Genomic DNA, 18,312 nt, shown 5'->3' with positions numbered 1-18,312 from the left:
TCTGTTAGTTAACTTTCCATAAGGAAAAAGATTTGTTTTGATTTATAAGTTTCAGTCTGTGGTTGCTTGGACCCATGGCTTTGGGCCTGTGGAGACACAGTACATCATGGTGGATGCCTATGGTGGAGGAGACCTATTTACCTCATGGAAGCCAGGAAGTAAAGAGAGACAAGAAGGGGTCAGGATCTCAATATCACCTTCAATGGCACACCCCCCAATAATCTAACTTCCTTCTACTAGGTCCCACCTTTTAAAGGTTCCACTACCTCCCCAAAGCACAATGGGCTAAGGCACGTGGGCCTCTGGAGGACATTCAAGATCTAAACTATAAAATCATCTCAATCAAATGGAAAGGGGAACAACATGATGTTAGAATAGTTGTTAAAGTTCTCAAGTGGTACACACATTTAAATGCTCTAGAAACACAAATAAGAATATAAATGTATTATGAAAATTTTTAATTAATATTTCACAAATGGTGAAAAAAGTCCTTTTTGAAGAATGAGCTCTTTCTCCTCATCAGTTATAATAGTGTAATGGAGCAAACCGTAGAATTTTTGTAATTAGCTAGAAACCATTGGCCAGAAGTTGCAAACTGGTGGGCCACAAGCAGACTCTGCCCACACAGTTTTGTTTGACTATACAGTGTATTTTTCAATGTATGTTTAACATTTTCACATTGAAAAAAAAATCCAGATTTTTCAGCTTGGCAGCAATCCTTTTACGAGATGGGGAGTGCAGTCTTCACTCTGTCACGGTCCTGACCATTTTCTTCAATATCCTCATTTCTACTGCCCTATTTTTTCATCCTTGTCCAATTCACTCACTTATCCTAGAGTCTGAAAACTCTTACGAAATCTTTCACTTTATAAGAGAGAAAGAGAGGCCCAACAGTCGAGTCATTTGCCTGAAGCCATGATTGAGAAGTGACTCCCAACCAATTCACAGGAACAACACCCTGTGTCTGTCTCCCAGCCAAGGAGCTATCGATCTCAGGAGAGAAGCCCAAGTCCTCTGCCACCTCCTCTACAGTCTGTCAGTCAGAGAGACCTAAGCAGCCAGATACTTTCAAGAGCTCCAAGCTCAGAGCTACGGAAAAACTCTGCCCAAGACAGAGACCAAAGACCACACCATTTGGTGTCCACTGAGTGTGAAGTATAAGACCACTGTGATTTATAGTAGGTCTCAAGAAAGAAGATGAGACCTCTCCTCCTGGCCAATCCACTCTGTGGACACACATAGGATGATTTCTACAGATCATACCAGAAATTCCACCTTCTTCTTTCCTTCTGAGAAGCAGAGCAGTTACCACAGCTTTGGGACACCCCACCACCGCCCTGCCGTGGCCCCATTCAGTGCCAGGCAGGCTACTAAGCTATTCACTGCATTATCTCTGATTCTTAGGCAGTCTTATCAAGTTGGTGTGATTTTCTCCATTTTATTCATGAGGTAAAATGAAGCTCATTAAAGCTGAGTAACTTGCCCTGTGGATGCTTGCTCCCCTTTGCTAAATATCACTACCAACTTGAGGGGTACTTTTTAATTTTCTGTTACTCTTGTCACTGTGGGATCAAATTTTTTTAGGGATATTAATTTTTGCTGGGGTATTTAGTGATATCATCACCATGGAACAGCAGTAATTTCCCCAAATCATTCAAATGAATTCCTGGAACCTGGAAAAGAAGGAACTATTTAGTTGCTGAAGACAGAAAAAGACAAAGACGCTCAGCTGCTGCGTTTCTTAGAATCTTGTCAGCACACATGGGCCATGGGGTTGTCACTACTATGTCCCTGTATCTTGGGCTGCTTCTGACTAACCATGTAGAGGCTTTAAGGAAGTTTTACATCCTGAGACTTGAAAGTCAGCCTGTGGAAAAGAATCTCAACCACAACCGAGCAGTATAGCTTGAAAACAAGGCTGTTTTCTTTTGGGCATTCATATTCCAGAGGCCTAATTAACAGTGTGCCTCTTCCACCCATCTGCGGAGTATCCTCGGATGAGAGATCCATGTGTGTCTTACCTACCTACAACGTGAAATAAAATTCACAAGGACTCCTTTTTCTTCCTGTCTGGTGTGGCTATAATACTATGAGGAATAACCGACTTTCAGGGAAAAAGTTGTGCTTCATTTAATTTGCAAATTTTTGGGGAAATGTAGTGAGCTGAACAAAACTGTGCACCCTCAGAATGTGATCTTATTTGAAAACGGTGTTTTTGAAGATGTAATTTGTTAAATTAAGATGAGGTCATATACTGTTTTAGGTTGGGCCCTAAGTCCAACTGGGGACACCTATATAGGTGTTATAAGAAGAGAGGACACCTGTGTCCTCACACAGGGAAGAAGGCAGAGGTAGACATGGAGTGATGCAGCTAAAAGCCAAGGAGTGTGGAGGATCTCTGGAAGCCACCAGAAGCAGCAAGGCCAAGAAAGAGTCTCCCCTAGAGCAGTCAGAGGGGACTGCAGCCCTGCCAACACCTTGATTTCAGACATTAGCCTCCAGAACTGTCAGAGAATACATTTCCCTGGCTTTAAGCCACCTAGTTTGTTACAGCAGCCCTAGAAAATGAATACAGGAAGGCTAATATTCTGAGAGAATCCAACTCTTTAAATACCATATGCTGAACATGTCTTCGATCATAGGGACCACAGCATAAAATGAACAGTGATCTGTGGGTAGAAAAACTGGATCCATCCCGGCTCTGTGACCTTGGGCAAGTACTTTAATCTCTAGGTATTTCCATTTCCTCACTTATAAATAGGGATCATAACACTTGCCCTTCTTACTTGAGGTTTTTATGAGGCTAAAAATGAAGCCATATGCAAAAGTGGTGTGTAATCTGACGTATTTTACTACTGGTGCTTATTTGTAATGATTTTATAAACTATAAACTCCCAGGTCTTGGAAGTTAGGGGACCTGGGTTAGAATTCCGACTCTACCAGTTGCTGACCTCCTGACCTCAGGCAAGACTCCAACCTCCATGTTCCTCATTTTTAAAACGGCAGTAAAACCATTCATCTCACAAGACTGCCGTGAAGGATGAATGAGTGGGAGCCCCGCTCACTACATTATCTGTTTAGTCCTTCCTATCTGTGTCCCCCAAAGTGTCTGGTGCCTCACTTTGCACATATGGTGTCTTAAAATAAATATGCATTTCATCACATGGTATCAGAGCTCCACATCTGCCTAACTCATTCCAACTCCATATGGAAGGACAGATGCTACAAAAAAGAGGAAAAAGGAGTAAATCCTCTCAGGATACAAAAAGATTTAGGAGGTCCTTCCATTCCACAAAACCTTTGGCAGGAGAGGCGAAGAGACGAGACACATGACTGCTCCTTGGTATCCAAGGGGGATTTGTGCCAGGATCCCCCTAGGATACCAAAATCTGCAGATGCTCATGTCCCTTATATAAAACGGTGCAGTATAGGCATAGAACCTATGCACATCTTCCCATATACATTAAACCAACCCTAGATGACTTATTAATAATACCTTCATATAATAGAAATGGTATGGAAATAGTTGTTTTACTATAATGATCAGGGAATAATGATAGGGAAAAAAAGTCCGCACGTGTTCAATACAGATGCAGCTTTTAAAAATATTTCTGATCTACGGCTGGTTAAAGAATCTACAGATACAGAAGGTCCACTATATAACTAAGCAAAGGAAAACAAGGAGATCCTGGGGACTGTGGAGGCTGACGGACGCTCTGACATTCCAGCACGCCTTTGATCTTCTGTCCTCTGGGCTCCACCAGGCTCCCTCCCACTCCTGCATCCTGTCACTTCTGCTCTGTGAGGCCAGAGAAGAGGCAGGAGACACTGGATGATTTCAGCAACTCTATGTTCAAGGCACAAAAGAAAGACAAATAGCTGAAGGAGGAAAAGGTATGGCTCAGTGGTAGAAACATGTATTTTTCACACATGAGGCCCAGGGTTTAACCTAGCCATTTTTTTTTAAAAAAAGAAGGTTAGAGTAGAGCATGAGCTTAGCATGTGTGAAGCCCTGATTTCAAACCCCGGCATGGGGGTGGGAGCGCACGCACACTGGTGGGAAGAGGAACAGCGGGGAGGAAAGAAAAGCAAATCAAAGAGGCTCTTTGCTGTGGACTGTCCAGATCTGTTTACTAGCAAGAGTGGAGGCGGGAACCTAGGAAGAAACTCAGAACAACAGTCAAGTATTAGCATTGAGAGAAACCTCAAATTCTGGAAGATTTTGAGGAAGACCTCCCCGCAACATGAATGAAGAAAACACTTACTATACTCAGCACTCCAGACCCACATGCATAAGCACACGGCTAGCCCACCTGAGCATGTGAGTTAGCGACTGCCTCCGTGACCCCTCCTTGCCTTACTCTCTCTTCTCATGGATTTTCCAAGGTTTACCAGAATAAGAACTAACCAGCTAAACAACTTAAGAGACTCAATTTTACTCTGGTTGGGTCTATCAACAAAAATGCTACATAGTTGTACAGATTTCATCTATTAATTTATTCACAGGAACCGTGAGTATCTGGGATAATGTTTGCCCTAGCACATAGTTATTATTATTGGAAGTCACTCACATAAATGTTTCCGACTATATAATAGAGAAATTCAAACTTTTTAGCAAACAAGCCTTGTTTGGGAAGTCAAGAATCTGCCTGCCTTGTCTGCCTTAAAGGTTTCTTTTTTCCCCCAAACATAGGTTTTTGCCATGGCTGGATAAGTGTCCCCAAAGATCTATGTATTGAAGGTCTGGCTGCTAGGCAACCATGCTGCTGGGAACTGGAGGTGGGGTCTGGTGGGAGGAAGTTAAGTCACTGGGGGCATATTTCTGAAATGTATAATAACACTCCAGCCCCTTCCTGTCTCTCTCTTTGCTTCTCAGCTGCCATGACGTAAACAGGCCTCCTTCACCACATACTCCCACCATGATGCCCTGTGCCAACAGGGGCTCAAAGCAACAAGGCCAAGCCTACTATCAACTAAAATCTCTGAAACCATGATCCAAAATTAACCTTTCCTCCTTATAAGCTATTTTGACATACTAATGGAAAGCTGACTGTAATATTCCTTCTCTCAAATTTTCACTCATTCTATTCTCTTTTTGTGTTTGTAAGGAAAAGAAATAATTCATTAGCCACGTCAAGGAAAACAAGAGTGTCCATGAACTTGTTTTGTGAGACTTTTAAATGGAAGACTTTTCCAGGACAGACTGGTAAATAGCCCGCCTGATCCTCCAGGTGGCCTCGTAAATAATAAGAGTATCCCCCAAGTCAGGACAGAAGTTCTGACTTCCCTTCTCGATACACTTTCCCCCTTACTCTTCTTGTCGGAGTCAGCAATCCATTTTCCAATCTTACCACATTCTGAATCAGCATTCCAGAATTACCCAGAACATGACTGATCAGGAGCCCTCCCAGAAAGCACAAAGGGGACCCTCCATAAACTTCCCCTTGAACTTGATTCAAACTCAAACTCTTGGGTCAAATTGTGGTTTGTGAGCTAAGGGGCAGGAGAATGTTGAGGCAGGAGAAAATTGAGCTCCTGGGAAAGTCCCTGCTGCCGTCTGAGTTTTCCCCCACCCCAACAGGCTACAACTGAGAAGGGGCACTTTTACTACAAAAAGGAGAAGCAATCATACGTACAGTGATCTTGCTGGCTTGGTTCAGGGCTTCGACCCAGTCCTTCAGGTCTTTCTGGTCATTGGCTTGAAGAAAATACCTCTGAGACAGGGCATTGATGACTGTAAAAGTCACAGGTAAGGAGAGAGAAATTTCCAGGTCAGACTACATGGCACACAAGAAGTCTCCACAAACCTAAGGTGTTGGAGGTGACAAGATGGATGAAGTCCACACAGCAGATCAAGAAATTCCCTGTGATGTTAAGTCACTTGTTTGGATATTCAGGAAGCAGCAGGTGACAACTGCTGTCTCTCCCATCTGTAAAAGTAAGGACTATTGCATTGGCCAAAGAATGGCATGTGACAACATGAGCAGCAGCCTTGATGTGCTGTTCTGTGGTGATGAGGCTGCTGGTCTGCCAACAAGAAGATATACCCATGAACAACTTTACACCAGTGCTAAGAGACTGACAGTCACATGATACACACGGAATTATGGACCCAGTGCTTTGCTTCCATAGGCCTGGATTGAGAGTCCTGCCTGTGGCTGGGAAGTGGAACACAACTTGCCAGAGAACTAATCTGTGCCCTAGGCCTCATTTTCAATTGTCTTTCCATTAGGTCAACCATTTACTTCTGGGCTCATTATCATATATATATATATATATATATATATATATATATATATATACACACACACACACACACACACACACACACATATATGTGTATATATATATTATATATTTTAGTTCTGCTCACCACAAAACCTGAGTCATTTTTGAGTTTCGTAATAATATTTGAAAGATATGGGAGAGTAAGTGCACCAAAGGAACTTGAACCAACTGGAAGCTGGGAGAGAAGATGACTGGAGGGACAATTTCACTCTCCCAACATCAGCCAGTATTATAGGAAAAAATCTTCATGAAGTAGACAGAATTCATTCATTCATTAAAAAAAAAAAAAATTTGCTGAGCACCCACGATGCACCAGGAATCGTTCTGAGTGCTGAGGCCACTGCAGTGACACAGTAAGAAACACCTCTGCCCCCTGAAGGTTACATTCAGATCTATCCTAGATACACAAATGATCTGTCAGCATTTGTTCATAGCATTGAGTACAGTTGTGAAAACTCAGCGGAGACTAAATAACAATTCAATGACAGATTCACCAAATTCACAATTTAAAGAGTCATCCACTGAAAGGCTCTGCTTCATATGTCATCCCTGATACTGAGCCTCATTTGGCAACACTGAGACCATCAACAGAATTCTCCCTCCTCTCATCCCCATTCTGGAGAGTCTCCACCTTCCTTGAGCACACAATTACTCTACTCAAAGATTTCCATAAACAAAGATTTCCATAAACTTGTGCTAGATATTTTGCACCCAAGTAAACAAAAAATGTTACTGGTCCTGGCAGGTCTGTCCTTATGTTATCAGCAATCTTTGCAGCAAGGCCAAAGACAGTGATATCACTTGACACCCAGGAACATCACCGTGATTTAAGTCACTCACATACATAGGGTATAGTTCACATGAGATCACAGGACTGTCTCCGTGCAAAAGAGGAAGTTCCTAGACAAGTGTTAGGAAACCCATCCCTGGCTCAGTACTTACCAAAGCAAAATGAAGTTTTTGGTTTCTGCTTTGGGGTAGCTACGCTCACCTACATCAAATAAAAAATAAAAGAAATGTGAATGTTGTTTCTAACAGGGTTGAAAACTGTTCACAGATTAAAAAGAATACACTGTACATATGTATACATTTTAAGAAATAACCATTGAGAATCCTGCACTTATTACCTCCATTAAGAAACAGGCATTATCAGTCCTGCTTCTTAGAAGCCCTCTGTGTGCTCCTCCCTGATAGAATCCCCACCTCACAGAGATCTTTTTATCTGTGTTAATCTTTTTATCTGTGTTAGTCTGTTATCTGCTATCTTTTTATCTGTGTTAATTTTTTGTCTTTGTAAAAACATGTTTAAAAGTCACTGGGACCTGACAAGATTGTTTTTAGCCCATAAGACAGGCCTGGTCCCATACACACCAGCAGGATTCCGTTCCTCTTTCAACCACCAACTCCCCTTCTTAAATAGTCTCCAAAACGAAGGGGTTCTTGCCACAGATGCATAGATTTTAATCAGAGCACTCAGAATGGGGAAGCAGCCTGACACTCACTGCATTTGGACACACTGACCAATGGCCTTACTATCTACCCTGACCACGAAAATAAGTACTGTCCATGAACCCAGAGAGGGACTGAGGAGTCAAGATCCTACTGAGGTATTTAAGGGGTGAGAATGAGAAAGTGGAAGTATCTTTCTACCTCCTGTTGCTTTATTTCTTAGCTTTCGCAATCCTACCTCTTGCATGTCCATTCCAGAGGATCTACATATGCAAACCCACACCACTCAAGTTCACACAACTCATATTCCATCATATGACCACACAGACAATCATTGTGACTGGTTGAACCTCACTGGAGCGGGCCTCCAGCACTCTACCTGGAATCTCTAAAGAGGCAGTCACTTTCCCAGGAGACCTGTCCACATACTGTCATTATCCTTCCAGGCGTACTACTCCCTCAGTACCCTTCCAACCTCAGGCCAGTTTTCTGGTTCTCACCTGAGGGCTCCAGGGACGATTCCTGCTTTAACAGACAGGGCAGGAAGGAGCTGAAGTCTTGAGTCAAAATTAAGGTTCATGAGTTATAACTGCTAAGGTCTAATAATGACTTGACCCACCAGTCTCTAGGTTCTTGCTCTTGATCGTAAGTTTTTTCTTATAGAGCTGCCCAAATTCCTTGACTAAAATTAGTATTTTCTCAAGTACTCAAATGGGAACTATGACAGAACCCTATAAAAGGTCAAAAGAAGGACAGGCAGTAAATACAGCCTGGGCTTTGGATTTGAGACAGTGTCTCAAATCACAGATGTCTCAACTGTGTGACCTCCATTTCATATCATGTTCTCATAGGGCTGACGTGAGGATTCAATATGATAGTGCAGGTAAGGCACTTACCTATCCTGTCACACAGAACGTGCTCATTCAGGGAGGAACTATTTATAGTTTCTGATATCTCATTTCCTTTAAAAACCCACTGCTTATCACAACAGTGCCACACTTGAAACTATGGGCAAAATGCTGAAAGTCCATGAGCAAAACTGCATGGTGACCTGAAAAAAATACCTGGCTTCCAACATACAAAACAAAGGTGGTAATAAAATGCCTGTATAACACTATACCAACCTCACTGATAACTATTTAACTAAATACAAGAAGTCATCTTAAGTCAACTTCAAGTTTTCAATTAAGCATGCAGAATTTTTTCATTACATCTGAAAATAATTTGGAGCCGAAATTATCTTAGTTCACAAAAATCCTTGTACTTTTGCAAGACGACTGTCCAGAAATTGGAGCTGATTATAAATTATGTGTCTTATAGCCAAATCATGCCAAAGCAAAGTGCACTCTTTCTAATATTTTGTAGCTAAAATCTTGCATGTATACACACATTTTTTTTAATCATAAAGGAAGGAGGTTTATTTTGGCTCATGGTTTTAGAAGTGCAAGCTGAGGGGCCACAACTGGTGAAGGTCTTCTTGTTCATAAGAGTCCCAAGGTGGCACAGGGCATTACAAGGCAAGAGACAGGGAATGTGCATGTATGTGTATCCATACTATTTAATGAGGAAGTGGGTGTATTTTTGTATATTTAACATGATGTGAGGTGGAAGCCATAGGGCCTAAGAAAAGTCTGAAAAACATGAAGACATAAACAAAGGAAAAGCCCATATATCCTGAGTTTAGACACAGACTACCCAAATCACTCATGTCTGCACAATTCACAGGTTAACACACAGGATACTGGCACCCTATAAACTCACAGCCCTGGACCCATTCTATCTTGTTTTCCTGGGTTTGGGTCAGAACCACAGTGGACAGAGTCACCCTGTTTGTGTGTCTTATACTGATTTGCAGGACTCATTTTCTTACTGTCACTCAGCACCCATGTTCCCACACATACTCTTGCCCATGATCTGCTTGTCTGCACTTCATTTCTATATAACCCTGACCATATAGAGATGTCTTGGCCTCAGTGCCCACTTATCCAGCTTAAGAATGGCACTGAAGTCTGGCACCCAGAGACCCACTATGGTTTATTCAGAAAATGGCCTTTTCTCTGAGACGCTCATATTTATCATTTACTACAGAGCACCCTCGACTGACTTCACCCTGCCTGGATTACAAATGGTCTGTTTAAACAACTCAGTAGCAGCCTCCACTGTGAGAACCCTACCCCTGTGCTTAATGTGGGAAGTGAAGGACCCAAAGAGTGTGTGTGGCTTTTTGCTTGTTTTTCCATCCTTCTCCAATCTGCAGTCAGGGGGTACATGGGAGTGCACACATATACATTCTACTGTGCCACACAGGGATTACCCAGCAAAGCAACTCATCCCTGAACTAATAGGATCGGTTCTATTAGTTCAAGGGTGAACATTCTCCACATCCTGATCAACTTCCCAAGAAGTAAAGCTAGACTATAAATACTAGTCCCCTTCAAATCACAGAACAGCAAGAGGAAAAAATGAAACCCTATCTACCTGTTTCTGTGTGCCCCAGAAAGACCAAGGAAGGAGTTTCATTTAGTTTGGAAATATGGCTGTGACCCCTCTTGACATTCTGCCACCAGGAGGTGTGATCCCTTCCTGCCTGCCACTGCCTGTTGGTGATCATGCCAGGCTACTGTACTGACTTCGGACATGGGGAAGGAGGAGAGGACCTGCATGAAGCAGCGCAGCTGCAAGTGGGCAAGGACATCTGATAGTCTGGCTTCAAGTGAGGGCATCTAAGTGCAAACATCCTCCCACCTGAGGTGGCCACAGTTTAGTCCCTGCACCACTGAGGTTGACTGGCAGGTCCTATAAACACCCAGCAATGAAAAGAGACCAGAGACTTGTGGAGGGGAGTGGGCATGGGTCACCTACTAAGTGAAGCAGATAGGGTTGCTCCACAGCTCAAAAAAAGACTCAGGAACTTGATCTTATCAGATCAAACACAGACCCAGAGGCGGTTAGCTCCACAGCAGCAGCAGCAGCAGGGCACTGCTAGAGCCAGCTCCACCCTGTCTTCCCTTGGCCGGAAGTGGAGCTGGGGCCCCTCTGGCAGGAGTAGCAACAGCCAAACCAGATCCTGGAGTGCTGCTTGGCTCTGCCCTGGGACCTGGAATGATCTTATTGAAATAGCAATAAGAGCAAGAGAAGAGGCAACTCCCTATATGGATAACCAGAAGGGTTTTAAGTTTGGGTCTATGGACCAGTCTTAGGCAAAGTCAGGGTTTGTACATACATATATACATTTAACTGCAAAACGACTCTATACTTCGATCAATCTCTCAAAAGAACCCATGACCCACACCTAAACAAAAATAAAGAAATAGGAAAGTCAAGAATCAGCAGTGTCTTGAGGAAGCTCTCCCTGATAGGTAACAGAGACCAAGCCCTGACAAAATAGGACCAGACTAGGCGTGGGACAGTAGGGCTGGCTATGAAAAGATGGTAAGAATGGAAGAGAAGGGCCACAGAGCAAAGAGGTAAAGTAGGTGGTATCAAAGACCAGTTTCAATTGTTTTCTAGTTTGGCCAAAAACTGGCTCTGCTGCTGTGGGTCCCCTGGATGACATCATATCTGGCCCTTTCATCTCTGAATTGCCCCCTGAAGGACTACATGCCAGTCCCTATCTTCCCAACTCTAGCCTTCAGAAGACCCTTACACAAATACCCCCATATACACAAGGCAAACCAGGCCTCTGACATTGTGGGCGTATGTTTTACCCTTGGAGGGAATACCTCAGGGTTAATGACAACCTGGAACACCAAACTGGACACCAGCACCCAAGGCTGTTTCTCTCGGAAAACCCCTGCTTTCTGGCATTGGGTCAGGCAGGAGTTAAAGGCTCTCAGTTCTCTGTAACCTGACCCAGTAGCAGCTGTGGGTTTGCAAAAGGCCCAAGCAGGCCTGCCTGTCTCAGAAAGGGCTAAAAGTCAGGTCATCCTTTCTAAATGAGGCAGCCTCCAAAGAAGAGAATACTAAAAATCCCTCGTCTGAATCTGAGCTGCATTTATAAATCATGATTCAGCAGGAGATTAAATTCACTCTCACCAAAAAAAAAAAAAAAAAAGTTTTTCCAAACCCTCTTAAACAGAAGAGAGTTTCAGTTTTCATTTTTTACAAGGTTCTCTGCTCCCTCCCCTCTTAATTCTCCTTCTGGAGAAATGACCTAATGAGCTCACAGCAAGAGGAGGACAAGAGAGGGGAGGGAAGGCAGGCCCAGGTCTGGCATGGGGAGGCAGCCACATTTCTAACCACAAGGCAAGCACAAATTGCCCGCAGCTGTGCTAGCAAAGCTATACTTTTAAAGGCCCTTCCCCCTTCCCCTGAGGCCATTATCTCCTCCCTCTAATCCACTCAGAGCATCTTCTGGGTTTTCACTGAGCTGTATCTGCCAGACTCTGCCTGGCCGCTGCAGGCATAAGGTCAGCCTGTCCCTTCAGCTAAAGATGGCTGCTCCTCCCTGAGCCTGGGGCACCTCCAGATTCCCTTCCGGAGCAACTGAGGTGGAAGCTGACCACAAGGCATCCAAACCTGTTACCAGAAGGAGTTGGTGGCCACTCAGCTCAGGGACTTCCCTTTTCCCATCTTAAGACCCTAAGGGTGGGAGAGTGTGGTCAAGGAAGCAGTAGCCCCCAGAAAGCCTGAAGTGAGGGGTGTGTACGGAGAGCAGAACTTCCGGAGCCTTGGAGCTGGCTGAGTGCCACCTGGCTCTTCTCAGTGTACAAAGAGTTCCTCTTTCTGGGGAGGCTCTAAGTCCCCCGCCCCCTGCCTTTTTATCATTGCTGCATCATGGGTCAGCAGTGGTGCCTGCCCTAGGGAGGGGCTGCTAAAAGCAGCTGAATTCAGCAGTTACACTGGGCATCTTAACCAGCCCCCACAGCCAGGTCTCAGCCCAGAAGACAGGCTGCTCTTGCCCCTTTATGTAAACTGGACTACGGGACTTGGGGATGGCCTGTTAGCTGCCTGCCAGTTATATGGCCATGTGTGCTCCTGGCACCTAGGAGTGCCTTCTCTGACATTATTGACCTTCCCTCCACAGGCATACTGTCCAGGTGATGGGTAAGATTTTAGGAGGACCCAGATCTTTCTTGCTTACTACTCTTTAACATACCCATTGAGAGAACCCTTTAAAATTACTGGACTTAGGTGTTTATGTTACTTTTTGTCCCAGTTAATTAAAAAAAAAAAGTTTATCCTACTAATACCCCCTAGTTCAGCTACCACCCGCACACACCCCTTTTGGAGGAGGTGAGAGCATTATGGACCACTACCATATGGATCTAGAACATCCCTTGAAGACCCATAGCTTGAAGCTAGTGGGAGGTGATGAGGCCTTTAGGAGGTAAAGCCCATGAGGAGGTCTTTAAGTGATTTGAGGACATGCCCTTGAAGGGGATCATGGAACCCCAAACTCTTTTGCTTTGCACTGCCATATACTTTCATCTTGATGTGCCCCTCTCCACATACCCCAAAGCAACAGGGCCAACAGACCATGGACTGAAAACTCTAAAACTGTGAAACAAAATAAACCTTTTCTCTTCAAAATTTGATGGTCTAGGGATTCTATCACAGTGATAGAAAGCTGGGACTGATGTGTCCAAGGAGGAAGAGGCTGTGGGCCTGCCTTCCAGGAACTTAGGAACCACCACCACACCCACCCGTCAGGAGCAAATCTTCCATAGGCAATCTAAGGGCAAAGGGGACATTTTAATGCCTCTGGAATGTCCCCAAATGATAAAGCCCCAAGGATATATAACACTTCCTCTTATTTAGATACCAAACCTCCTTAGAGAATAGGAAATTCCCAGAGCTCCAGGTCAACATTACCTTCGAGATGTACGTCAGCTGCAAAGATCCAACAGCCCCTGCGCCAACTGCCAGGTTCTGAAAGACACATGTTGTTCATTTTAAGAAGGAGCCCTGTGAGGCAGCGAACCCAGCACCAAAAGACAACGTCAAGAAGCCATTTCAGTTTGTCACTTTCTGGCCTCCAAACCTTGGGCAACTCTCCCAACATTTCTTCAGTTCCCTTTCCTTGCCTGTAAAACAAGGATATTAATTCCTGGATAATAATTCCATTATCATTTTTTCCATCAGGAAACTCTCACCTCACTTATTATAGTGAGTTATTCCAAGGCAATGGTTAAAAGTCTGCTCTACCATTTGACTCTAAAGTTCTTTAACCACTGAGCCTCAGTTTTCCCTTATGTAAAAATAATGACTATAATACAAGTTATCTAAAATGCCTAGGACAAGAAACATTTGAATTTCAGATTTTTCTCAGGTTCCGAAATATTTGCACATACAATGAGAAATCCTGGGGATGGACCCCCGAGTCTAAACAGGAAATTTCATTTATGTTTCACATATACATTATACACGTAGTCTGAAGGTAATTTTATACTTTTTTGGGGGGGGGGCGGTTACTGGGGATTGAACCCAGGAGTCCTTAACCACTGAGCCATATCCCTAGCCCTTTTTTATATTTGATTTAGAGACAGGGTCTTGCTGAGTTGCCTAGGGCCTCATTAAGTTGCTGAGGCTGGCTTTGAACTCACAATTCTCTTGCCTTCCAAGCCACTGGGATTATAGGCAGGCCACCACTCCCGGCTATACAATGTTTTTAATCCACCTGCATTTTGACCCCAAACCTATCACATGAGGTCAGGTGTAAGATTTTCCAGTTGTGGCATCATAATAGCACTGAAAAGTTTCATATTTCAAAACATTTTGGATTTTTGAATTTTCAGATTAAGAATACTTCACCTGTAATACTTATGTTAAAAGACAGTTGTAAGGGTAAGTTAATAAATAATATTTAAGAGTGCTTGGGGCTGGGGTTGCGGCTCAGTGGTACAGAGCTTGCCTAGGGCTTGCCTAGCACGTGCGAGGCCCTGGGTTCCATCCTCAGCACATTAAAATAAAGATATTGTGTCCAACTACAACTAAAAAATAAATATTTTTTTAAAAAGAGTGCTTGGAATTGTCCCTGTTACATAGAATACTCTTAACAAATGTTAGCTAGTATGGTTTTTTCAACCCTAACTGATCTGACTTTATTGACTTTGTCCTGTTTGGGGTATTTAAAAATCTTTCCATAATACATACAGAGCTTACAAACTCACACAATATAGAAATTAGCCTCCTTCACAGGACTGCTATGAGTAGCAAATGAAATGATCTCTGGACACCAAAAAACAATAATTACATATACTATTAAAACAGAAAGAAGCTCACAGGCACCATGTCTGGCAATACATTCCACCTTGGCATAACCTTATTGGCTTTCCAATTACTCCAGTGTCAGGGATGAAGCAATATAAACACTGGGATTATAGGTTAATACCAAGGCATTGACCAAGATATCATAGCTGTGGAGTTTCTAATATGTTATCTTGGAAAATCCACTCCCCCATGAACCTGAGAATCTAGAGCTCCCAATGACCTTGAAAACTGTTACCATTGGTCTCAAAGAAGCACTTTTGAAGTCCCCAATACCTGGGGTTATCTCAAAGCAATAAAAGAAGGTAAATCTTAGATCAAGGAAATTTATTAAATTTACCTAAGGATTAACAGCAAAATGACCTATCGTTCCAGGAGACAGCTTTACTAAATACCTAAGATGACAATGAAGAGTCCTTCTAGCCCCAATTATCTAACTTAACATACATCTTTGAAGCAAATTCAACGTATAAAATTTCCTATCACAATAAAATAGATAGGGATAGCAACAACAAAAGTATTCTGAGAATCCCAGAATCCTGTGCTGGGATTGTGGCTGAGAGGTAGAGCGCTTGCCTCGCATGTGTGGAGCACTGGGTTCAATCCTCAGCCCACATAAATAATAAAATGAAGGTATTATGTCCATCTACAACTAAAAATAAAAAATAAAAAAGAATCCCAGAGTCCTAGCCAGTTGTGGTGGCACATGTAATTTCAGCAGCTTGGGAGCTGAGGCAGGAGGATCTGAGAGTTCAAAGCCAGCCTCAGAAACAGCAAGGCCCTAAGCAACTCAGCAAGACTCTGTCTCTAAATAAAATATTATTTAAAAAAAGGGCTGGAGATGTGGCTCAGTGGTTAAGTGGCCTTGTGTTCAATCCTGGTACCGAAAAAAAAAAGAACCCCCAAATCCTAGTAAAAGACCTAAAAAAGACCCTGTACTCCAACTCCCTCCTTTTGCAAATGAGGCACTAAGTCTGAAAACTGCCTTTGAGGGACTAGGGGTAAGGCAATGGTAGAGTGCTTACCTAGCACATGTGAGGTCCTAGGTTCAATCCCCAGCATTGCAAATTAAATAAGAGCTGCATTTGAGTAACCATATTAGCATTTAAAATGAGGGTGATCTGATTTGCACTTTCATTTACATATTTTTTTCTGTCTTCATAGTAACTGCCTTTTTTCTTTTTTAAGAAAACCTGGGTTAAGAGAAACAGTGTACATGTATGAATATGTAACAATAAATCCCATCAGTGTGAATAACTATAATGCATCAATAAAAATGTAGAAAAAATAAAATTGTAAAAATTGTTAATGGAGGGCCGGGGATGTGGCTCAAGTGGTAGCGAGCTCGCCAGGCATGCATGCGGCCTCAGCACCACATACAAACAAAGATGTTATGTCCGCCGAAAACTAAAAAATAAATATTAAAATTCTCTCTCTCTCTCTCTCTCTCTAAAAAAATTGTTAATGGAAAAAAAAAAAAGACAAGCCTATGGAACAATATCCTTGATGAACAGATGCAAAAAACCTCAATAAAATATTTGCAAACAGAATTTAACAACAAATTAAAAAAATCATACACTATGATTTGAGTTGGTGATAAAAAGTATTTCATGATAAAAGCTCTGAATAAATTAGTGTAATGGTTAATCTGAATTGTCAACTTGATTGGATGAAGAGATACTGATGATTAGGAGGCTTCTGGGTGTGTCAATGAGGGTGTGTCTAGGAACGATTGGCACATGGGATAGCAAACTGAAGCAGAGACAGACCCTCCCTCTGTGGGCAGCACAGGTCCAATAAGATGGTGACTTGGATGGAATAAAAGTTGGAAGAACAAAGAAGCAGCAGCAAACAGAAGCTCAATTCTTTCTGAATGGGTTCTTGATTGCTGCTGCCATTGCCTGAGGATATCAGACTTTTGCTTCTTCTTCCTTCCAAAGCAGACTCTGCCAGTGATTATCCAGGGAGTTTCCAGAAGCCTTTTGTCTTGGACTAGGGTAGCACCACTGATTCCTCTTGTTCTGAGGCTTCAGCATCTTGGACTGCACAGCTATTGTTTCCTCCAGCTCTCCAGCCTGTAGACAGCCACTGTGGATTATCCAGCTTCTGGTCATGAAAGCCAATCTAATAAATCCCCTTTTTATAATCATACTTCCTGTTGATTCTGTTCCTCTAGAGAACCCTGACTAATACAACTAGGTATAGAAGGATCATTCCTCAACATAATAAAGGCTATACATGACAAATCCATAGCCAACATTGTACTGGATGCAGAAAAACTGAAAACATTTCTTCTAAAATCTGAAACAAGTCAAGGGTGTCCACTCTCACCCTCTTATTCAATATAATACTTGAATTGTTTTTATTTTTGTACTGAGGATTGAACCCACAAGTGCTTAACCACCGAGCCAAAATCCCCAGCCCTTTTTAATATTTTATTAAGAGACAGGGTCTCACTGAGTTGCTATGTGCCTCATTTAGTTGCTGGGGCTGGCTTTGAACTTGCAATCCTCAGCCACCCCAGTCACTGGGATTATAGCAATGTGCCACCACACTCAGCAATACTTGAAATTTTAACCTGTGAAATCAGATAAGAGAAAGAAATAAAAAGGAATAATAATAGAAAATGAGGAAGTCAAATTAATCCTGTTTACAGATAATCTTATTCTATACCTAGAAAACAAATATTCTACCAAAGACTCTTAGAACTAATCAACAAATTCAGGCAAGTAAGAGGATACAAATATCAACATATAAAAATCAGTATAAACCATAAACTGATAATGAAGTCACTAAGAGATCAGGAAAACAATCTTGTTCACAATAGTCTCAAAAAATAAAATACCAAGGAATAAGCCTAATCAAGGAGGTGTAAGACCTCTACAATGAAAATTATAAAGCACTGGGAAAAGAAATTTTAGAAGACACAAGAAAATGGGAAAACCTCCCATGTTCATGAATTGGAAGAATCAATATTGTTAAAAGAGCCATACTGGGGCTGGGGCTGGGGCTCAGTGGTAGAGCGCTCACCTAGCACATGGGAGGCACTGGGTTTGATCCTCAGCACCACATAAAAATAAATACATAAAATAAAGTTATTGTGTCCAATTACAACTAAAAAATATTTTTTTTAAAAAAGGGCCATACTACCAAAAGCAATCTACAGATTCAGTGTAATCCTCAGCAAAATACCAATGACATTTTTCACAGAACTAGGAAAAAAATTGTAAAATTTGATGAAAGCACAAAAGACCCCAAATAGCCAAGGTTGTCCTAAGTAAAAGTACAATGCTTAGTACTTGATTTCAAAATCCACTAGAGAGCCATAGTAACAAATACAACATGGTATTAACCTAAAACCAGACA

The 18,312-nt window shown here is 42.4% G+C and overlaps 1 protein-coding gene across 6 annotated transcripts in view; it reads right to left on the bottom strand.

Annotated features, from left to right (window-relative positions):
• The window catches only part of Plekha2 (pleckstrin homology domain containing A2), an 83,423-nt gene that overhangs the window by 20,680 nt on the left and 44,431 nt on the right, over nucleotides 1-18,312 (bottom strand). For 5 of the 6 annotated variants that reach the window (XM_077792453.1, XM_026404686.2, XM_026404685.2 and 2 more), the window contains exons 3-5: nucleotides 13,552-13,608; nucleotides 7,231-7,279; nucleotides 5,637-5,734 (exon numbers count right to left, since the gene is read on the bottom strand). In XM_077792453.1, the coding sequence (XP_077648579.1) occupies nucleotides 5,637-5,734; nucleotides 7,231-7,279; nucleotides 13,552-13,608 (204 nt within the window). The remainder of the gene's footprint in view (nucleotides 1-5,636; nucleotides 5,735-7,230; nucleotides 7,280-13,551; nucleotides 13,609-18,312) is intronic. The other variant, XM_026404688.2, reaches the window with a different exon arrangement.

The sequence above is a fragment of the Urocitellus parryii genome, chromosome 14 (assembly GCF_045843805.1).
Source record: "Urocitellus parryii isolate mUroPar1 chromosome 14, mUroPar1.hap1, whole genome shotgun sequence".
In the NCBI taxonomy this organism is placed as follows: domain Eukaryota; kingdom Metazoa; phylum Chordata; class Mammalia; order Rodentia; family Sciuridae; genus Urocitellus; species Urocitellus parryii.
Note: the sequence above shows the minus strand (reverse complement) of the source record. Positions and strands in the feature narration are given on the sequence as shown.